General features: G+C 34.2%; 1 protein-coding gene across 1 annotated transcript in view; it reads right to left on the reverse strand.

Annotated features, from left to right (window-relative positions):
• Positions 1–2,660: 2,660 nt before the first annotated feature.
• hyd (E3 ubiquitin-protein ligase hyd) overlaps positions 2,661–18,933 on the reverse strand; it is an 18,986-nt gene continuing 2,713 nt past the window's right edge. Inside the window, exons 5-37 of the mRNA XM_018519521.1 lie at positions 18,487–18,653; positions 18,210–18,409; positions 17,860–18,128; positions 17,626–17,780; positions 17,252–17,521; positions 17,035–17,148; positions 16,748–16,929; positions 16,558–16,675; positions 16,275–16,429; positions 15,916–16,201; positions 15,661–15,795; positions 14,610–14,774; positions 14,210–14,342; positions 13,869–14,091; positions 13,545–13,783; positions 13,322–13,446; positions 12,429–12,664; positions 12,165–12,331; positions 11,511–11,845; positions 11,027–11,435; positions 9,992–10,340; positions 9,571–9,913; positions 7,481–7,713; positions 6,735–7,250; positions 6,445–6,627; positions 5,985–6,353; positions 5,679–5,867; positions 5,479–5,601; positions 5,200–5,406; positions 4,727–5,082; positions 4,416–4,622; positions 3,283–3,661; positions 2,661–3,173 (exon numbers count right to left, since the gene is read on the reverse strand). Coding sequence (XP_018375023.1) covers positions 2,961–3,173; positions 3,283–3,661; positions 4,416–4,622; positions 4,727–5,082; positions 5,200–5,406; positions 5,479–5,601; positions 5,679–5,867; positions 5,985–6,353; positions 6,445–6,627; positions 6,735–7,250; positions 7,481–7,713; positions 9,571–9,913; positions 9,992–10,340; positions 11,027–11,435; positions 11,511–11,845; positions 12,165–12,331; positions 12,429–12,664; positions 13,322–13,446; positions 13,545–13,783; positions 13,869–14,091; positions 14,210–14,342; positions 14,610–14,774; positions 15,661–15,795; positions 15,916–16,201; positions 16,275–16,429; positions 16,558–16,675; positions 16,748–16,929; positions 17,035–17,148; positions 17,252–17,521; positions 17,626–17,780; positions 17,860–18,128; positions 18,210–18,409; positions 18,487–18,653 — 7,750 coding nt within the window. The 3' untranslated portion in view covers positions 2,661–2,960. The remainder of the gene's footprint in view (positions 3,174–3,282; positions 3,662–4,415; positions 4,623–4,726; positions 5,083–5,199; positions 5,407–5,478; positions 5,602–5,678; positions 5,868–5,984; positions 6,354–6,444; positions 6,628–6,734; positions 7,251–7,480; positions 7,714–9,570; positions 9,914–9,991; positions 10,341–11,026; positions 11,436–11,510; positions 11,846–12,164; positions 12,332–12,428; positions 12,665–13,321; positions 13,447–13,544; positions 13,784–13,868; positions 14,092–14,209; positions 14,343–14,609; positions 14,775–15,660; positions 15,796–15,915; positions 16,202–16,274; positions 16,430–16,557; positions 16,676–16,747; positions 16,930–17,034; positions 17,149–17,251; positions 17,522–17,625; positions 17,781–17,859; positions 18,129–18,209; positions 18,410–18,486; positions 18,654–18,933) is intronic.

Raw genomic sequence — 18,933 nt, forward strand, 5'->3', positions numbered from 1 at the left:
CCGGGGTAATTGGTCAGTTTCTTACGGCTTAAGGCTTAAAACACCTATTGTAGATCCGGGGTTACCACGTTCAGTGTGCAGGAGCCATATGGCATAAACTTAAGCCGATGAGCCAATCAGAATACTGCTTTAAGTCTATGTAATCTGACGGAAATCGAAATAGCAGTAAACTTATCCATAAAGCAAATTTCAACTAGTTGAAATTTGTCTTACGGATAAGTTTACTGCTATTTCTATTTCCGTCAAATTACGTAGTCTTAAAGCAGTATCCTGATTGGCTCATCGTCTTAAGTTCACGCCTTAAGGTACTGTTACAGAAATTTTGTCTGCGACAGTGTCCTAAGAAGGGAATACTTGATAGATGATTGGTCAGTTTTTACAGATTACGGTATACGGTTACGGACAATATAAACGCTCCCGGTTCTAGATTAGTTGCAAGCTGATCGCAAGTTTATTGTGACAGCCAATGGCTGCGTTCAGCAGACTCAGCAGTTTTGCGACGGTTTTATGATTCGTCGCGCTGATTAGTTTATACTTTTAGTTTTAAAGGAATAGTCCAATCTGAGCGAAGAATCATAAAACGGTTGCACAATTGTTGAGTCTGCTGAACGCAGCCAATATGAAGCGTTGATTTCAAAATGCAAGCTTCAGATTAGCTGTCGCAACAAACTTGCGATCGGTTTGCAACTAATATAAAATCAGCTTAAGGCTACGTTGCGCAGTAGAAGGCAACAGTTTTGTAATCACGAAGTGAAACCACGCGTGCCAACCTCCTGACAGTCGTAAAAAGTGATAAAAGACATGAGAAATGCATTTAATTGAATGTGCATGCATAGCCTGTTTTCACTTTCACGTGCCATTTACAACTATTTACTGATTGTCAGGAAAGGAAGGATAGTTTGATCTATTTTTACAAGTGTTTTAAACCGATTTCATCATTTCGTTTTATTCAAATTCTCTTTATTTACAAATGGCATATAACAAAAATTAATGTGTCATTTCTCGCTCTTATCATCACGATTTATGGCCACGACTACTCAGGAAGCACGGATAGAGAACCTCAAAGGGAGAAAGTGGCAAACTGCATCACGTGATCCGTCTCCTCTGATTGGACGCGGCATCAAAGTTCCATAAGCATAGAAGAGATTGGAGAAAACTGATCACGTGACCCTCGTCCTGATTGGACGCGGTCATTCACGTGATGCAATGGCTGCGTTCATCGGACTCAACAGTTGACAATAGAGCGTTCGCTGCTATTGATGCATTCTTTCAGATCTAAAATGCTGATTGGATGATTTAAAAGAATACATCAATAACAGCGAGCGCTCACTCAATTGTTGAGTCCGCTGAACGCAGCCACTTTGTCATTCTCCCTTTGAGGCTCTCTAGGTACGGAGTAAAAAGGAGACCAAACTCAAGTGGCCAATCACAAAAAAGTTGGACTCAATTCCTGACTTCAGAAAAGCGTTGTATGGAAGAACAAATTCAAGCGCCTGTCGGAGAAAACTATCAACTTAGAGGATTTGATAAATATTTTTTTCCACCCATAAATTTTTTCCATAAATATTTTCCTGTAATTCTGTAAGTTTGTGTATTTTTATGCATAGAATATATTTTGAGAAGAAAAGTTGTCGCTCAATTCCCGTTTATTTTTTTTTAATTTCACAGTTTTTTAATGTCGGTAAATTAAAAAACGATAATTTAATAATAATTTATGACTATGCATAATGTATATATTTTTCAATAAATATTGATGCATTTACTATTTAGTCAAATAAAATAAAATTTTATACAAATTGGAATTTCTGTATCGAAAATAAAACGTGCATACATGTGTATTCCGTATGTGTTATCATGTGGTATATACTTCCAAATTTTCCCGCAACGGCACTAAAATCGCATCGTCCCTATTTTCCGCAATTTTCCGTGTATTTTCCGCTGCCATGTTTCCTCGAGTTTGATGATCTCCTTCTTTTTGCTCCGTGTCAGGAGGGGAAGATCCCGATTGACCATGTCTCGATTGGACACCGCCAATCATAACGGTCAATTGCCTAGGTCGGTATTCATATAGCGTATTCGATTACTGACTCGACCGACTCTGAGTCAACAGTCTGTTCTTTTTAGCTGCATTTCTTACACAATTTAGCTCTTCTTTTGCAGCTAAACAGAACAGACTATTGACTCGGAGTCGGGTCGAGTCAGTAAATCGAATACGCTAATAGTCGATTCTTATATTCAAGACCGTCTTAAGTTCTGTCTTGAAGTGTCACGAACTAATCACAGGGTCGCATTAGCAGTCTTGAGACATTACTTGAGACGATCTTGAAATAAGAATAGACTATGAATATCCTAGGCTGCGTTCCACTTAACGCTCGCAAGCATCGTTTGTCCTTGTTTAATATTTGATAAACAAGGATAAAATGATTTCACGAGCGTCGCGGGCGTTAAGTGGAACGCACCCCTAGAGGCTATTTTCAAATGCTATTTTAAATGGCTCGTATCCAATCAGGTGTCACTTCTTCAGAGCATTAAGATTACATATGAAAGAAATGAATAGACTGTCGTCAAATCAATTCAAACAGAATATGTGTAAAGTAAAAAAGATTGTGTAAATTAAAATTTAAAATAGGCAAGTAAAATTTCACACTATATATTTCTAAAAATTTTATTTGTTTACTGAGTGAGTGAATGAGTGAGAATGAGTGGGTGTATGAGAATGAGACGAGGACGAAATGGAAGGAGGAGAGTAAATATGATGACCTTTATACGATGTAAAACTTTACGAAAAAAATTTTTTTCGGGAACAAAAAATCATAATCCGTAATTACACCTTTATAAATTTATAAATGTTAAAAATGGTTTCTAGAGGAGAAAAAAAATAACAACTTACAACTTCGGGTTTCGTATTATCAATAATGTGACACAAGCTTGTATACATACAAACAATCACAGAATTGAGTTTATACAAATCCGAAATTCTTTGATTTAATAGCGAGAAGTAGCTTATGTCGCAAGACATGACGGGAACTGTACAGTGGAACGTATAATCGAGAGATACAAGTGTTTGCGGTTGGTAGATGCGCGTCGTCCGCCGGCCGAATTGTCACGGTCGGCATCGGTTGGAAACCGTCTTCGCTTGCTGGTAGCGCTGGAGAACCAGTCCAGAAATATACCTGCGATAGAGGTATATATCTTATAAGTGTTAATTCGATAGAATTACCAGCTCACAAAAAGTTCACATAATTTTCAATTAAGAGTAAGGAAGTTTGCCACAATTCTTACCAAATCCTGCCTTTCTACATGCGACATCTTTTCAACGATGGACCATAACCAGCGTTTAAATTTAACTAATCTCTCCGTCGATTCGCCGGACTCATCGTTAAATGATGTATACGATATTAGAACCGATACGTTGATGTCGCCGACTCCGTTCAGAAGGAGTCTTAAGTCTTCTGACGTTAAACCATCAAGCGCTCCTTCGGGAAGGACATCAAAAACTCCCTCACGCATAGAATGCAAAGCTTTTTCTTGAACTTTGATCATACGAACTTCTGCATATTTCCGTACATAATCATATACATTGCTTGCAGTCACTTCCATGTCGCGACCGTTATGCACAAGTTCAATTGAGCCACCTCCTTCCTCGGGACATAAATCGATACTGAAATGCAGAATAATATTAGATATTTAAATTGTATATATAGAATTTGGAGAAAGTATTAAAATCTTCAAATATATTGAAAATGAAGCATTTTGAAGGAAAATGTTTTATATATCACAGTTTCTTATAGTAGTACATACAAAATAAATATAATATACATATAAGTATACTTATATAACATTTATTTTATAAACAGTATGCGGTCTTTTTATAATATCTTTGGCGAATTTTTTTAACGGAACCATAATTTTCTATAACATTCAATTTTCATTTTCGCCTCATTTTATATATACAAATTTTTTAGCACCGCATTTTCTCATGTTGGAAAAATAGTTGCCAATAAGAAAATACACTACTAAAAAGTTGATAAAAAATTCTGAAAAATTTCTTGAAGGTCTATGAGAAGAAAATAAACAGTTTTTGTCTCTTGCTGTTTTTCTGTAAAGTTGATAGTACTTAAATAAAAAATTATTGAAAATCAATATTTGGTGATTTTTAGTAATTGACATCTTGTTAATTATTGCAAAAATTGCAAAATGGTAGAGGACTTTTCGACTCAGTTTAATCCGCTCTATCCCTATGTGAGTTTTTATATTTTAAGATAAGTTTGTTCCTATTCTCATAATTTATGCGCGCGCGCACACAAAATAGGTATACATTACACTTATTTGTGAACATGTATTATGTACACAAATATCTTTAAAAAAAATATTTAAAAAGAGACAATAAACACGAAGCAAGTGAAAAGTTATACCTGAATGTAAGATCCAATGCGGAAAACAAGCTGTTACTGTCTTTCGTTTCAGCATCGATAACCAATTGTCGCAAGCTTTCATAAATAACAGAATCGAAAAATGCAAGATCATGGAAACGTATAGGCCTTCCTAGGATATATTTGATTACATGGCGATTCAAAAATAATGGACAAAGCTCATTTTGTAAGAGGCACAGTCCTATAAGTCTGAGAAAAATACAAGTAGATTTTGAGTTTGATTTTTACTAATAAGTATACATGTATTATATAGAAGAAAAGAATACACTATCACTGGGACATTTTAAACCCACCTGCCTACGTTCCTGAACGCATTCATCCGTTCATAGCTACCTCTGCCTTGCCTTGGCGTATAAAAGCCACGTTTACCAGGAGAATAAAAGAGCGGAGCATTGTCCTCCGTGTCATCCAGAATACTATTTTCCATTTTCTTCTTACTTGCCGCGCATCGTTCGGTTAAGCTGAATACATCGAGATCCAGCATTTCGCTGGTCAAATCTTGAGTATGAGTATGAATCAAGTCAAATGCTTCTTCCACTCTCTGTCGGAGAGCTTCTTCCGAAGCCAACAACAGTAATAACTGGGATGATGACAGTTCCAGCAACATGCCAGTTATTTTTTCAGCCAACGCTGGTCGTATAGCATGCACCTATAGTAAACAAGCAGTAATTATATATACAATGCAAAAGAAATAATGTCAAAATAAATGAATTTACATTTTACTCTTCGCAAAATAAATGTAAATTTGACAAATGTCATACGAAACCTTGGGATACAATCTCTCGCCAAGTTGTTGCTGATTTGTAGTTAAGTGATCGTTATTTGGATGGTTTATCGGCAAAGGATGAGTGCTAGACGAGCTACCAGGTGTCGAACTATTATTTCCCTCGATCGTATTCGAAGGGTGGAAGGAACGAGCGTCGAAGGATAAAGCGCGACGCGTCTCGCGACATTTTCCGGAAGAGCGTGTATTCTAAAATCAAACAATATCCACGTGACGAGAGTCGATCAGTGACTAATCTCACATCGACTCGATGTAACATACCTGTCGTCTAAGATCACGATCACGATCTCTGCTTTTCAGCTTTTGCATAACATTGTATTGCGTATATTTTGATTCTATTTGTGCTGCTTCGAGATTCGGGAGTTTTTCATTTGCGAGCAATGCCTGAAAATAAATATAAGTATAATCGTTTTCGCAATCAAACCAACCTGATTAATTCTATATTTTGGCTTATTACGAACTTCAGCGATCGCTGTGTAAAAGCTTCGGGTAACGCCGGCTCCTTCGCCAGGTTCATCCTTGAAAAAGACTTTAACTCGACTTACTGCCAGAGGTGGAGTATTCGAAGAAGCTCTTCTATTATATATATTGTACTGCGCATTTAATTCTTTCATCGTCTGTACTAGCAACTGTGTTCTATCTCTTTCCACCTGTTGGCCAATTGCATAATTTACTCATTTTTTGTACTTGAAGCTTATATTTTTGTGGATAATTATAATATTATTCTTTAGATAAGTTGTATGTTACTTTTTGTTGTTATACACTACCTTTATAGTAATATCTTTTTGTTGTGAATTTCTAAGTTTTTCCATATCTCTGCGAAATTTAGCCTCCTTCACGGGAAATCCTCCTAATTCAGATACCACAGATCCAGCTTCTAAACCTACATCTTCCATAAAGACTCGTCCAAACAAGTCTAATGATAATCGCCATCGTCCTAGCAAAATATTATGAGAAATATTCGTTCCGATCGATGATACCGTTCTGGCGGATTCTACTGGACTCGTTTCAACAGTTTCATGAGCAGATATCTCGTGGCTCGTGGCAGCTGGATCAACTTCCTCGGATACATTTTGGTTTTCGACGGTTGGAACAACTAATATCTCCGGCGCCCCAACTTTATTTGTATTTGATTCCTTCGGAGAATAAATCGCGGAGCGATAAACATAAAATATTGATACTCATTTGCCCAACATACATAGTATAGTATAATACCGTGACGCTTACCGACATTGTTCCAGCTCTAACTATAACGCTTCTATTATTTTTGCATATATCTTTGCCTTTGGTGCTTGTTGCTGTATCACCTTGATTATTTGTAGATACTATAATTGGTGCTCTATCAATTATTTGTTCCGTTACAAGAGATGAGTGCCCTTCGTTAGCATGAGTAGATAATTTTAATTTCTCCTGAAACACGAATTAATAATTCATGTAATTTCTTAACATGTCGCTGCTGAAAAATTGCAGCAGCTCATGTAAGAATGCTTTAATATTATTATTTAAAAATATATTACCGCGTATTTGATGGAACTCGAATTTAGGTCTCCTACAGAAATAGAATTTCTTCTCGAGTCTATGTTAGAATTCGGTCCTTGTACAACTTGACTGAACGTTGGAGTTGCCGTACTATTTTGACTGTCCATACCACGCGCAGAGAGACCTAATCTCGTTGGCAAACCTTCCAAAGGATTCTGACTAGATCCACCTACATTAGAACAAGTTGGTTGTCTTGGAATACCAAATAGATCTTCACGTCTCGAGTGTGGCTGTAATAAATGTGGCTGATCAGCTAATGGCAACGCTTCACTCATTACGGTATCAAACGGATCTAGAGGCGGGCAACCAAGGCATAAGGTAGAATCTGATCTCTGCAGGAAAGGATGTTTTCTCCCTTTAGGGGTCGAATTGCTGTGATTTCCAGACCCACATATAGGTACTTGAAGTAAATCCGGATAATCTACAGAATCAGTTTCCATGGCAGTTGGTGCTGGCGAATTATATTCCTCACCTTCATCATTGTCGTTCTCATCCTAATAAAATTCAATGGAATTACGTCGAGTACAATTTTCGTTGCTTTCAGTACTCAAAAAAGAACTTTGTTGCTAATCGTTGAATGTCGCATTACAAAAAAAATCATGTTTATAGTATCAAAATAGAAATTCATATCAAATATTTACATATATCGATTTCAATTTCTACTTAAATATCGTGTTTACAAAAAAGTAAAGCGCATATTCGAAACTGATCAAATTCCACAAACCTGGTCATTCCAACTGGAATAACTGGACGATTCCTTTTGAGTCTCGCTTCTGGAAGCGAGTGGTTCTGAAAGAGAACGCATATAATACACGAGTGCATCGAACACATAAGCGACATGTCTTAAAGCAGAAACATCCAACACTGGCAAGCTATCTCTATGCTCGCTATTGTGGGCACGCATTAAAGACAGACAATATGATAAGAATTCACGTCTCGCCGAGTGCGCATCGCCACCTGAAAACACAGATTACGACATTCCTTTTTATAATTCTTTGGTAGGACTAAAGAACTATGTAATAGAACTAAAGAATGATGTAAAATAGACTAATTTGCCTTAAAAAGTATATAACGTAAACTATATATGTCGCTGAATATGATAATGCCGAATAATTGGTAAAATTTGATTTGTTTAAAGTCTTAGTATTGTTTATTTGTCTGAAACCCAGTATGGACCAGCACTTAATATAATGTGGCGATGTATAGGACATGTCATAAAAATTTCTTGAGCATTCGTATGTTGATGACATGGTCGAAAATATAAATTTGTAAGTAATATTGTCATTGACATGTTACCTACACGTTATTTTTAATATTTATGTAAATGATAATGTTTACAATATTATCCGACAGAATGTTATCGAATATATATATCATCAAATGTGCCCTGCAATTTCTAGAATTCAAAATTTAATTTTGATACATTCGACGATATATGTTTTCGATAACGGTTTATTCAATCTGGATGAAGCTTAAAAGAGGACAGGACGTTTATATGGTCAAATCAAAAGAAAAATTTGCAGATTTATTTCAGGGAAAGAAATAAATAGATGTATTTCTCCATTTACATGTTAGCTATTACTATATTTGAGATGTAGAACATTAATTTGTAATATAAAACTTATTAAAAATATAGAAGTTTTCTGCAAATGGGTGTCATTAAAAATAGACCCGAAAATTTCAAGTGCGTTTTGCCACGATTTCATAACTTTTAAGGAAACAATCTGCTATTTTTCTAGTTTTCATCAGGACATTATTCTATACATAAAAAAAATCTAAAATAGACCATTAAAAAAAAGGTAATTACAAAATGATAACAAAAACATAAAATTCCATTTTTCACATAAAAATTGACATTATTTATTGTTATTATAGTTTTGTGAATATATATAACATTTTTCTAATAATTTATTTTAAGTTAAAGAGTAGAGATATTTGAGCTCGTTTTAGGCTAAATCTGTAGTACAACGTGTCTTGAGAAAAATTAGAGCAGAAAATAAACTGTTTCTTCGAAGAACTGAATCATAGCAAAATTTGAAATTTTCAAGTCTGTCTTTAAAGACACAGGATATTTCCACACTTTTAGTAAATTTCATATTATAAATTAATTTTTTCTACATCTCAAACATATAGTAATAACTAATATTTAAACGAAGAATCGTGTTCCTATCCCTGAAATAAATTTGCAATTTTCATCTTCAATTTGACTATATAAATAGATTTATTTTCAATGGGATTACTTATATTTGACTTCGAACGACATGAACATTCTTACAGAATCAAGATATTGCGACATGAACATTCTTACAGAATTAAGATTTTGTGATAAGTGCTTACTCTTTTCTTCTAAGTTTTGACTTTTTTGCAATAGCTATTTAAGACATTGTATTATTTACTCATTATGAAATGTTACAATTAATTGATTAATTTTTTATGTATTTATATTTTGTCAGCGACTTTATTTTATTTTGTTTTTATTTTCATTATGTGATTTGAAGTTTTTTATTATTACCGGATGTTTAAGTTAAAAAATTATTGTTTTTTGCATTGAAAATGACCCGATCGGAGTCGAAACGTATGTATTTATGTAGTTTATGTATTTAATGTTATTATTCTAATTATAATTATTTGTTAAAATATTGGTTCTATGCCCTTTTAAAACTCATTCGTTTTATACATATTGAACCTTATTATTATATTAATTTATTATATAAATAGAGTTACATATTTTAAAATATCTCAAAAGCATCGCGATATTCAATAAAAAAATAAAAATAAGGTTTTTTAAAGTATAATAAAAACTTAAATATAAACCTTCGCGTTCTCTGTTGCTCCTTGGAGGCTCGCCAACGCCTGCAAAACCAACGGTGAGTCGTGTTGAAGCTTGAGGAGTGGAGATATTTGAGCTCGTCGTAGCAATACCACCGCGAGGATTTCGACTTGTATTTCCTTGCAGAGTTAGCGAAAGAGCGGCTGTGTTTAATAGACCACTGAAATTACCGCCCGACAGAGATGGAGTGTTATTGAGAGGGTGTTCTGGGTGAGTCGGGTCTGCGCTACGCGTCAGAGATACTCCAAATCTTAGTTGCGCTTCCGTAGCGTCCATCACCGTAAGCAACCAGTCCCACGTAGGCTTTAGATGCGCTTCTAAATACGACTGCGACAGAACACGATTCGTCTTATGCATATAACAATAGTTCAAACCAAAAAATTAAGACAATGAGCATTTGCATACCTGCAAATTTAGAGCGTCCTGAAAAGTAATTTCCATCAAACGTGGTAAGGCAGGCGCTAAATTCTTATAATCTTGCATCATGACCAATAAATCAGCGATCTGTCGAATGACAATTCCGAAGGCTCGTGCCAGGCAACTGGCGGTGGTCCCCATGGTTATGGGTTCCTGCGCGGTCGCGACAGCCGACGTGGCAGTGGTGCGTCTCAAAGATGCGGGGTCAATAAATACCAGATTGCTTCCGCCCGTCACTCGCAATCCCGCTGTACGCGTATTTGATTCGCGATTACGTATTGCCCACTGCAGGTACACGGGCGCGAGATTGTTACGATGCAAATGACCGGAGGTTCCACTGAAACGAAGAAGCGACGTTAATCTCCGAATATTTTATAGATATATTTTGATGCAATTTTGAAACAAATTAGAGCAACGCAAACAATAGTTTGTGTTATAGATAATTAAATTAAGTAAAAAACGGGGATTCCAAAAACTATATCCTTCTTTTTATAATTGAAGCTGCTTGTGTGTGTTGTGTGTAAAAGAGAAACTTAAGATAATATAACGAAAGCTGACTACAAGTATAATAACGAGTACTATACTCTTCTGTTATTAGTCTATTTTCTTCTGTCATCCTAATTTTTTAAAATAAAATAGAAACTCATAAGTTACACGAGAGTATACGTAAATGTATGCAGATGTGTATGATATACTTATTGTTAACCAATTGTTGGCATTTTGCATTATAAAAAAAAATCAAAACAATTTTTTTTTTAAAAGCAGATTTTAAATTTAAAAACAAAATTTTAAAAATTATCCTGACTACCAATAAATTCTGTGAAAATTCCTGATTTTTCAGATTTCTCTAACAAAAAAGCCTTTTTCCAATTAAGTCCTGTATCTAAAAAATAAGAAGCGAATATTTTCTTGTTCGGTATTTTATCAATCGTTCTTGTTTACATCAATGATACAATGGAGAAAAGAAAAATATAAATAGAACTAAGATAATAGCACAATTAAGAAAGATTGAGAACGGTTTACCTCCTGCGCTCTAATTGTTCATCACCAATTTGAAATTCCTCGTTGTCTTGCTCATCCGTTTCCCCCGCTTCACTCTCATCGTCCTCCTGTTGGCTCGATTCTCCTGACTCGTCCTCGGGAAACAGTAATATCGATCCCATTCCACCATCGGATCCCGCAGTCGCACCCGTTTGCACACTACGTTGCGCCGACGCTGCATCTTGATTACTATGATTATCATCCGAATCGGATTCAGTTTCAGCTTCGGCTAAGAGATCCAATTCCGTGTCTGATTCGCCATCTCCCGCTTGTTCCTCACCAACACCACCGACATTCGAATCAACCTCACCGAGTGGCTGATTGGTAGCAGTTCCAGAAACCCCAGATTCCTCGTGTTCGCTCATATCACCATCCATATCCATAGGAACTTCTATTTGTCACGTATTTTTGTGGTTAAAAACATGTATTGTTACGTGTACAAATCAGAAAAACTCCTTCCTCATACCTTCTCCACCTTCTGCTTCATCTACAGCAGAAACATCTCCTCTTGAGATAGTAATATTATTGTTGCCTTGTTGCGTTTGTAGCGCTGCATCCAACGTCTGTGAATTGACGCCACTGTGAGGTATCAGTGGCTCTATAGAAAATAGTTCCTCTGAACCATTAATCACTTCAATGGCAGAACTCGTTAACGTAAAAGGTGCGGTTGGACGTGCTACGCCCAATCTGACTGGTGCTATCAATGAATCTGCTGTCTCACATAATTCTTCTACAGCTAATTTGATTAGCGCTTGGAAAACTTTCCGACACTTCATTAAAGGTTGTGAGGCCTGACTTGTGCTGGAAAAATGCAAAAAATGAAAATCTTTCTCTCTCTCAATCTTAATAAAGATATTATCATGATTCATTCAATTAACTCGCGGATATATTGTTCAAAGAACAATGCTAATCACGTGGGTTTTATTTTATAATACTTTCCTTGTTAATCACCAAGGAAACAAAATTTTTCGGATTTTCGATTTTTTTTTTTTCATTATAAGGAATGTTATACAAAAAAAAAAATCAACCGAAATTATGAAAGCGTTAATCCCAAAATATAATGAGATAATGAAGCACCCTATACATAGCTAAATACATGAATGCATGCAATTTCTTTTACCTTCGCCTTTTTGTCGTGTTCGGTGCCATTTCTATAGTAAAGATGACAAATATGCGCGCAACGGATCTTACGAATCGACGTGCTACATTATTCGCTTCCTCTTGTCGTCCAGGCACAGTCTCATCTTGTAATTCTCTGATCAAAGTGGTAAGTAATGTATCGAGCATCTATAAATATTGTATAAAATTTATTAGTGTATAACCTACATAAAGAAAAAAATTGTGTATATGCATTATTTGCATCCATCATACATATTTCACTTACTTCGGCGCTACATTTAACAAGTAAGGAATGCGTAAATTTATCTAGTAATGCGGTACCACTCTGCCGACATAACTGCCCTTGATCACCAAATAATTGATCGATACCATTCTCAGAAACACCTGACATGATCATACATTGAACAGCTGGCCAATCATTCAACAATCTTTCGAGTGCCTTTCGACTAAATCGAGGAGGTTCCAAATCATGATCCGGCATGTCCGATTCTGCGCCTAAACCTATAACAAAAATTATGCAATTTTAGTTTCATAATTATGTTAATTTATATAAATATAAATTAGCCTTATAAATCGGTTATTTGAATATATAAATGTAACAATGTAAAAAGCAGGATTGGAACAAAGTTACTTTATAAAAATAACTCGTTACCATTATCTGTTTCTAATTTAAAAAAAAGTAACTTATTACTGTTACTTAAAAACTAATGAGTTGTTACAATTTCCATTACTTTTCTATCAAATTTTGATAATCTTTTTTTTTTTTTAGAGTGATGATCCAATTGTCTATGTGCTAAATGTTAATTGACCAGTTCAGCACGAAATCTATAATGATTATAATTAATCGCAATAAGACCAAACATAACACTTTCTTTTTTTAAAACTCGCACGTTCCATACACATATATTGTATAAGTAACAATAAAAGTAACATTATATTCGTTATCCAAAAAATTAACTGCGTTAACTTTACAAATAAGAAAATGTAAAGTCATTATTGAAGAGATAATTGTAATGAGTTACACAAATAACGTGTTATTTCCTAATCCTGGTAAAACAAAATTTATTATTTATACTATAAAACAAGGATATATAACAAAATAAAAATTCTCTACGTAAAATTTGTAAAATTAAAATATAAAGACTGTAGAGTGCGTACCGTCTGAAGTAGGCGCTTTACGACTAGCTGAAGTTGATCGTTGTCTAGGTGCTGATCTAAATTGACGTTGTTCGACTAATTGTCTTCCAACTGTTTGTACCAGGAATAATAAGATACTTTCACCTCTGAACAAGACATATATAAGATACATATGTTATTAGAACAAAAATAAGTCTTCTTCTTACATACTTATTAATATTTATGCATAATTTGTATAATTTACCGTGAATTAATTTTCGTGGCGAGATCGGTGCTATTTACAAGACGACACAGCAAGTCGTATCTCGCACCTTGATGACCAGCAATAAGAGCACGACATTTACATTTTTCCCAACAATCACAGTATGCTGTAGGTGAGGTCCTTTTGAGCTTGCAATCATGACCTCTATGACAAACACGAGCGCATTCAGTGCAGCAACACAAAGATCCCGTCAAACCGCATGTTCTGCATTCGAAAATATCCTTAAAATCAAAAAAATTAATTCAATAAAAAGATTTCTACATATAAATCTACATTCTTACACACATAAATACATATATTCAATACTTGATTAATATGCTCTGCTCCAGTCCACGTGAAACTACATGTGTCATTGCAACAAGTAACAAAGAGTGGAGATAGATCTGGACTGGCATCAGCTGGTAGTATCATAACTGAAGTATCTTTAGCATCTTTGCCAACTCTTTGTATAGTATCCAATAAAATAAGAGCTGCATGATACGCACGAACTGATACGGCGAGCATGAGTGGTGTTTGTCCTTGACCATCCCTTTTTACATGTAAAAAGATACAAAAATTAACGTAAAAGAAAATGTTAAAGGGGATTAATGTATCAATAAATATATTTGTTCTTGCGTTTTAGAATTATATCCGAATTTTAATCATACTTTGCCGTTAGTAATTCCCTTAGGTGCGGTATCAAAATATTATTTTCGCACATATATTTCAATATATACAGTGCATTATGTCGTCTTTCAACGGAATCTATAATGTATGTATTATTAGATGTAGCTCCAACACCTGAAATAATAATAAAAAGAACAATTATTTATATTACACGCGTATGCATAAAAGTGAAATCAAATCTAAGTTTAGAAACAGGACGGCTTATATGAATACATAACTAATAAATAAAAAAGAAGCGCTTATAATAATCGAAGTTAGATGTTAGAATATATATAATACATCTATATATTTTTTAAATCAAATCTTAAATATATAACTACACGACGATTGAAATTTCCACTTTAAAAAATATAGGCAAACACACAAAGAGGTATTACTTACCAGACTTCATCATAGATATACTAGCAGCACCTATGCTTAATAAACTATCCTCTTCTCCTGATGTATTATCAAATGCTTCTGGTGGCCAACTTAATGTCGGAATTGGCTCTTCAATAGGTGCAGAAGTTCCATCCACTGTATTTGATACTAACTCACGTTCAATAACTGTAACAAAAAAAACAAACTAAATATAAAAATCAATCAAGTGCACATGATACGAGAGTAGTTCAAATATGAATGAGACATATTTCGTATAAGTGCAAATCAACGTTACATACTTATATCAAGTGACAGATGGAGGTGTCTCATAGACTTCTATACATTACATTATGGTGTAATAAGATAAGGTGAAACATTATGCATAATGGCGATAGTACATTGAAAACAACCAACCAAATTATGTAAGTAATAAATGAATATAAAGGGTGTGTTACGAAATCGTCTCTCGTGAGCAGGTAGAGCAGACTGAACTGAGTCAAAAAATTCTTTACTGTTTTGTAATTTTCGCAATACTTTAGGGGATATTAATTTCTAAATATCACTGAATAAGCGGGTATCCGCGCGCCATCAAATATACACCCATCAGTCGCGGTAAATTTTCGACGAGTTGGAATTCTGAATCTATCGCCTTATAACCTATCAATCAGCGTTTAGATTTTTCATTCTGTTTACATACGCTATAACTTTGAAACAGATAGAAGAGTATACTACAGTCTATACGCGATCAGATTAATTGCTCTTTTATTTCTTTTGTGGAATTGTGCAACGCGGGAGGCGACAATTATATACTGCTTATTTCTATACTATTCCTATCGCTGTTGCATAGCATTGTTTCTAGCAATTTAGTATAATATATAAAAGTCTGTGCTTCCATTTCAGAGTAAATACGTCACTCGGTATAAAATGTCTACCAATGCTAATTGTATTTACACAAAAAGAGTTTCATTCATATTTGAATTATTCTCGTACATTAAAACAAAATATTACATTTTTTTTAAATATTTACACTCACATTATAAAATCATAATGAATACTATACTGAATACGTTACCTTGTTCAGTTTCTTTATTAGAAGTTGGTGAGCACATATTGACACAAGCGTGAAGTATATTTCGATTCCCATCGCAGCGTTCCTTCAATATCATTTGAATTTGTAAATTTGCACTTGAATGTGTCAAATTGTTCTCTACAAAATAGAAAAACATAATACATCACGTATGCACATGTATTTTTGTGAAATTTCCTGTACACAATGTGTAGAAAAAAAAACTTACATTTATATGTTACATTTATTTGTTACACTTACTTAGATCTTGCTCCAAATTACAAAATACCTGCTTCACACTCTCATAATCACATCGCAATATACGCGGCATAAGCAAAAGATTGTCGAATGCTAATGCAATAACTGCAACTTGATTCTTTAAATTGGTCGAATTGGAACAACTGGGAATGGGAATAGTTGCTGCGCTAATACAATTTACGGGAGTTAGATCCAACCAATTTGGATCGCGTATAGCGTCAGCGCAATCTTTCGCGATTGGATAAATGGTATTATTACCGTCTCGCAAAATCATAGAACATTCAATATTCTAAAAATATAAAAAAAAACATCGTCTTAAAAAACTTATATATATTTTATTTGTAGAAGCGATTAAAACATACCTCTCCTGCGCTTGTAAGATTGATATTTTGAGGTTGCAGTCCCAAAAATGATGAAATATCAGATGGAATATAACAATCTTGAACATATCTTCCTGTACTCAGATTATATACGACATAACTTAATTTATTTCCACTTTTTAATATAGCATGAACACCTGTAAACAAACATCCTTTATTGATTAATAATGATATATATTTTTCATTAATTAATAATTTATTTTTATCTTAAATAACAATCTATTTTTGAAATATGAAGACTATCATATTCTTCAAAAGAAAATACCTTGTCCGTCTGTAGATATAGTTAATAAGCTATCATTTGAACCCTCCACTATATTGACCCTTCTAGGAGTTCTTTGAAAACAGTCCGGAGCTCGTGGATTCAATGATGATTTAATTACCTATAAATATGTGAATTATACTTCAAATATTTAGTGATATATTATACGTAATAAATATGCAATGATCATTACTTGCAGTTCATCTTTACGTAAAAGTCTACAATCTGCCAATAATTTCATTGGTTCTTCTGTTGTAAGATCTTTAAAATCTGGAGTACTAACATCCTTCTCTTTAATTTCCTTTTCTTTCTCTTTTAAATCTTTTGAGAAGAATTTGACTGCGACGTAGCAACCATCAACTTTTATAACTTTCCCTGTTAATAAAAGACAATAAAATTTTTGTCTTACATAATATATATTCTTATTCTCCTCAGCTTATTCTAATATATTTTATTAATAAATACAAAATGAGATCGTACCAATAGGTACAGTTTTGACATCTTCAACGAAAACAACATCTTTTAATTGCCAATCCTCTTCGTCCTTTCTATCAGGTTCTCCTTCACTTCGAGGTGCCATACGTTTTTGCCGTTCTAAAATTATATTTCGTAAAGATTTTTATTACTAAATACATCAAGCTAAATACTTTAATGTAGCTTTTTCTTGTAACACTTAAATAACCAATATATATATTACTATGACTTGTTGTAATGCTGCCAGTGTCACTACAAGTGCTCGAAGCTGGAGATGGCGGAGGAGGCATATCAAGCCTATCAGCCGTTTCTTTGTGATTCGGTTTGTTTACAACTCCTGTGCTTCCATTTCCGTTAGACTCGCGTTTATCAACGTTTGTGTTAGACACGTGTGTACCAGCAGGCAATATTTTGAATCTACAAGTAGCATCCACATTCCATGCTGCTGATAGCAATTGTCCCACTTTTGGTACACCGTTAGCTATCGTGAATCCTTAAAAATAAATTATACACATTCAAAATTGAGCAATTGTTTCAGATTATATTTTATGTATGTTTAAATCAGCTTATAAGATATACAAGATCCTAATGTCTTACCAATAGCTCCCGGTTGATAAACTGGACTATTTTTCATGCACACGTGCGTACCATAACTAATATCACTTGATAATACCGTAGATGGTCTATGCTTGCGTGATTTAGCTTTATATTTTTCCCACAATTTCTTGCGTTGTGCAAACGGTAAAACACCCCTAAAAGATATTGAAAAATCTTAATGTGCATGTTTTACATATATATAATATATATAAATTAAACTAAAACAGTTCATACCACCAATATAACGTTCCACTTTCGAGTCTTGCAACAGTGTATAAAGCACAAGTATGAAGTGATACAATTCTGTCCAATGTAAATTCAGTAAAAGCTTGCGCTGGATGTTCGAGGCGGGAAGCAACATGTCCTAAAAGTTCATCGAGCCAAGTTGCTACCTTTCCACTTTCTGTGCTAACAGAACATCGAATTGCCGTAGCAGATATATTAATTATCTTTTCTGTTATCAATGCCAAAGGAATAGTTTTTGGATGATGTACATTCGGATTCTATAAAAATTTCAAAAAATAAAGCATATCATAAAAATTTATATAATATATATAATTACAATGCTACATTTATGTCAGTACTTCTGTATTTTTATAAGGTTCCGATTCTGTCCATTTCCATTGGTATAACTGTCCTGATACGGAAACTGCAATTAGTTCACTGTAAAGCGATGCGATTTGTACAAAGCGGGGTACTGGATCGCAACTTCGATCATGCCACCATTCTAATTCTTCGGCTATCCATAGTGGACTCTGCGAAGCCAATTCCTTTTTCTTATTATCTGGAATGTTAAAATGAAAAAGATTGAAAACTGCAATCTTCTATTCAATAAAGTGTTTAATTTCTTTTATAAAATACCTGAATCTTTTTCCCATGAATCTTTAAGAGCAGTTTCCAGCCAACGTCTCGGTCCATAATATTGACGATCACGCCATCTGCTAAAACTATCACGATCTCGATCTCTTTCATGAGATGAACGCTCGTTTTCTCTGTCGTTACCTAAGCGACGCGAAGAACTTCCACGACTAAAAATAAAAATTTTCTTAAAAACACACACATATTTATTACATATATTTTATATGAAGAGTAACATATATACATTTTTTAAAACTTTGCAGACTTTTAAGTCACTAAACTCAATAAATTTACTTAAACAGATCAATTTTTAGAGTAAACAATTTTCTATTTTGATAATTTTGATAAATTATCTACCCGTATCATTTCAATGTATTTTGCATCACCAAATTTAGTACTTCAAAAATTTCTAATTATTTTAAACTATTTGATAGACTCTCCCCCCCCCCC

The sequence above is a fragment of the Trachymyrmex cornetzi genome, unplaced genomic scaffold (assembly GCF_001594075.2).
Source record: "Trachymyrmex cornetzi isolate Tcor2-1 unplaced genomic scaffold, Tcor1.1 scaffold83, whole genome shotgun sequence".
In the NCBI taxonomy this organism is placed as follows: Eukaryota; Metazoa; Arthropoda; class Insecta; order Hymenoptera; family Formicidae; genus Trachymyrmex; species Trachymyrmex cornetzi.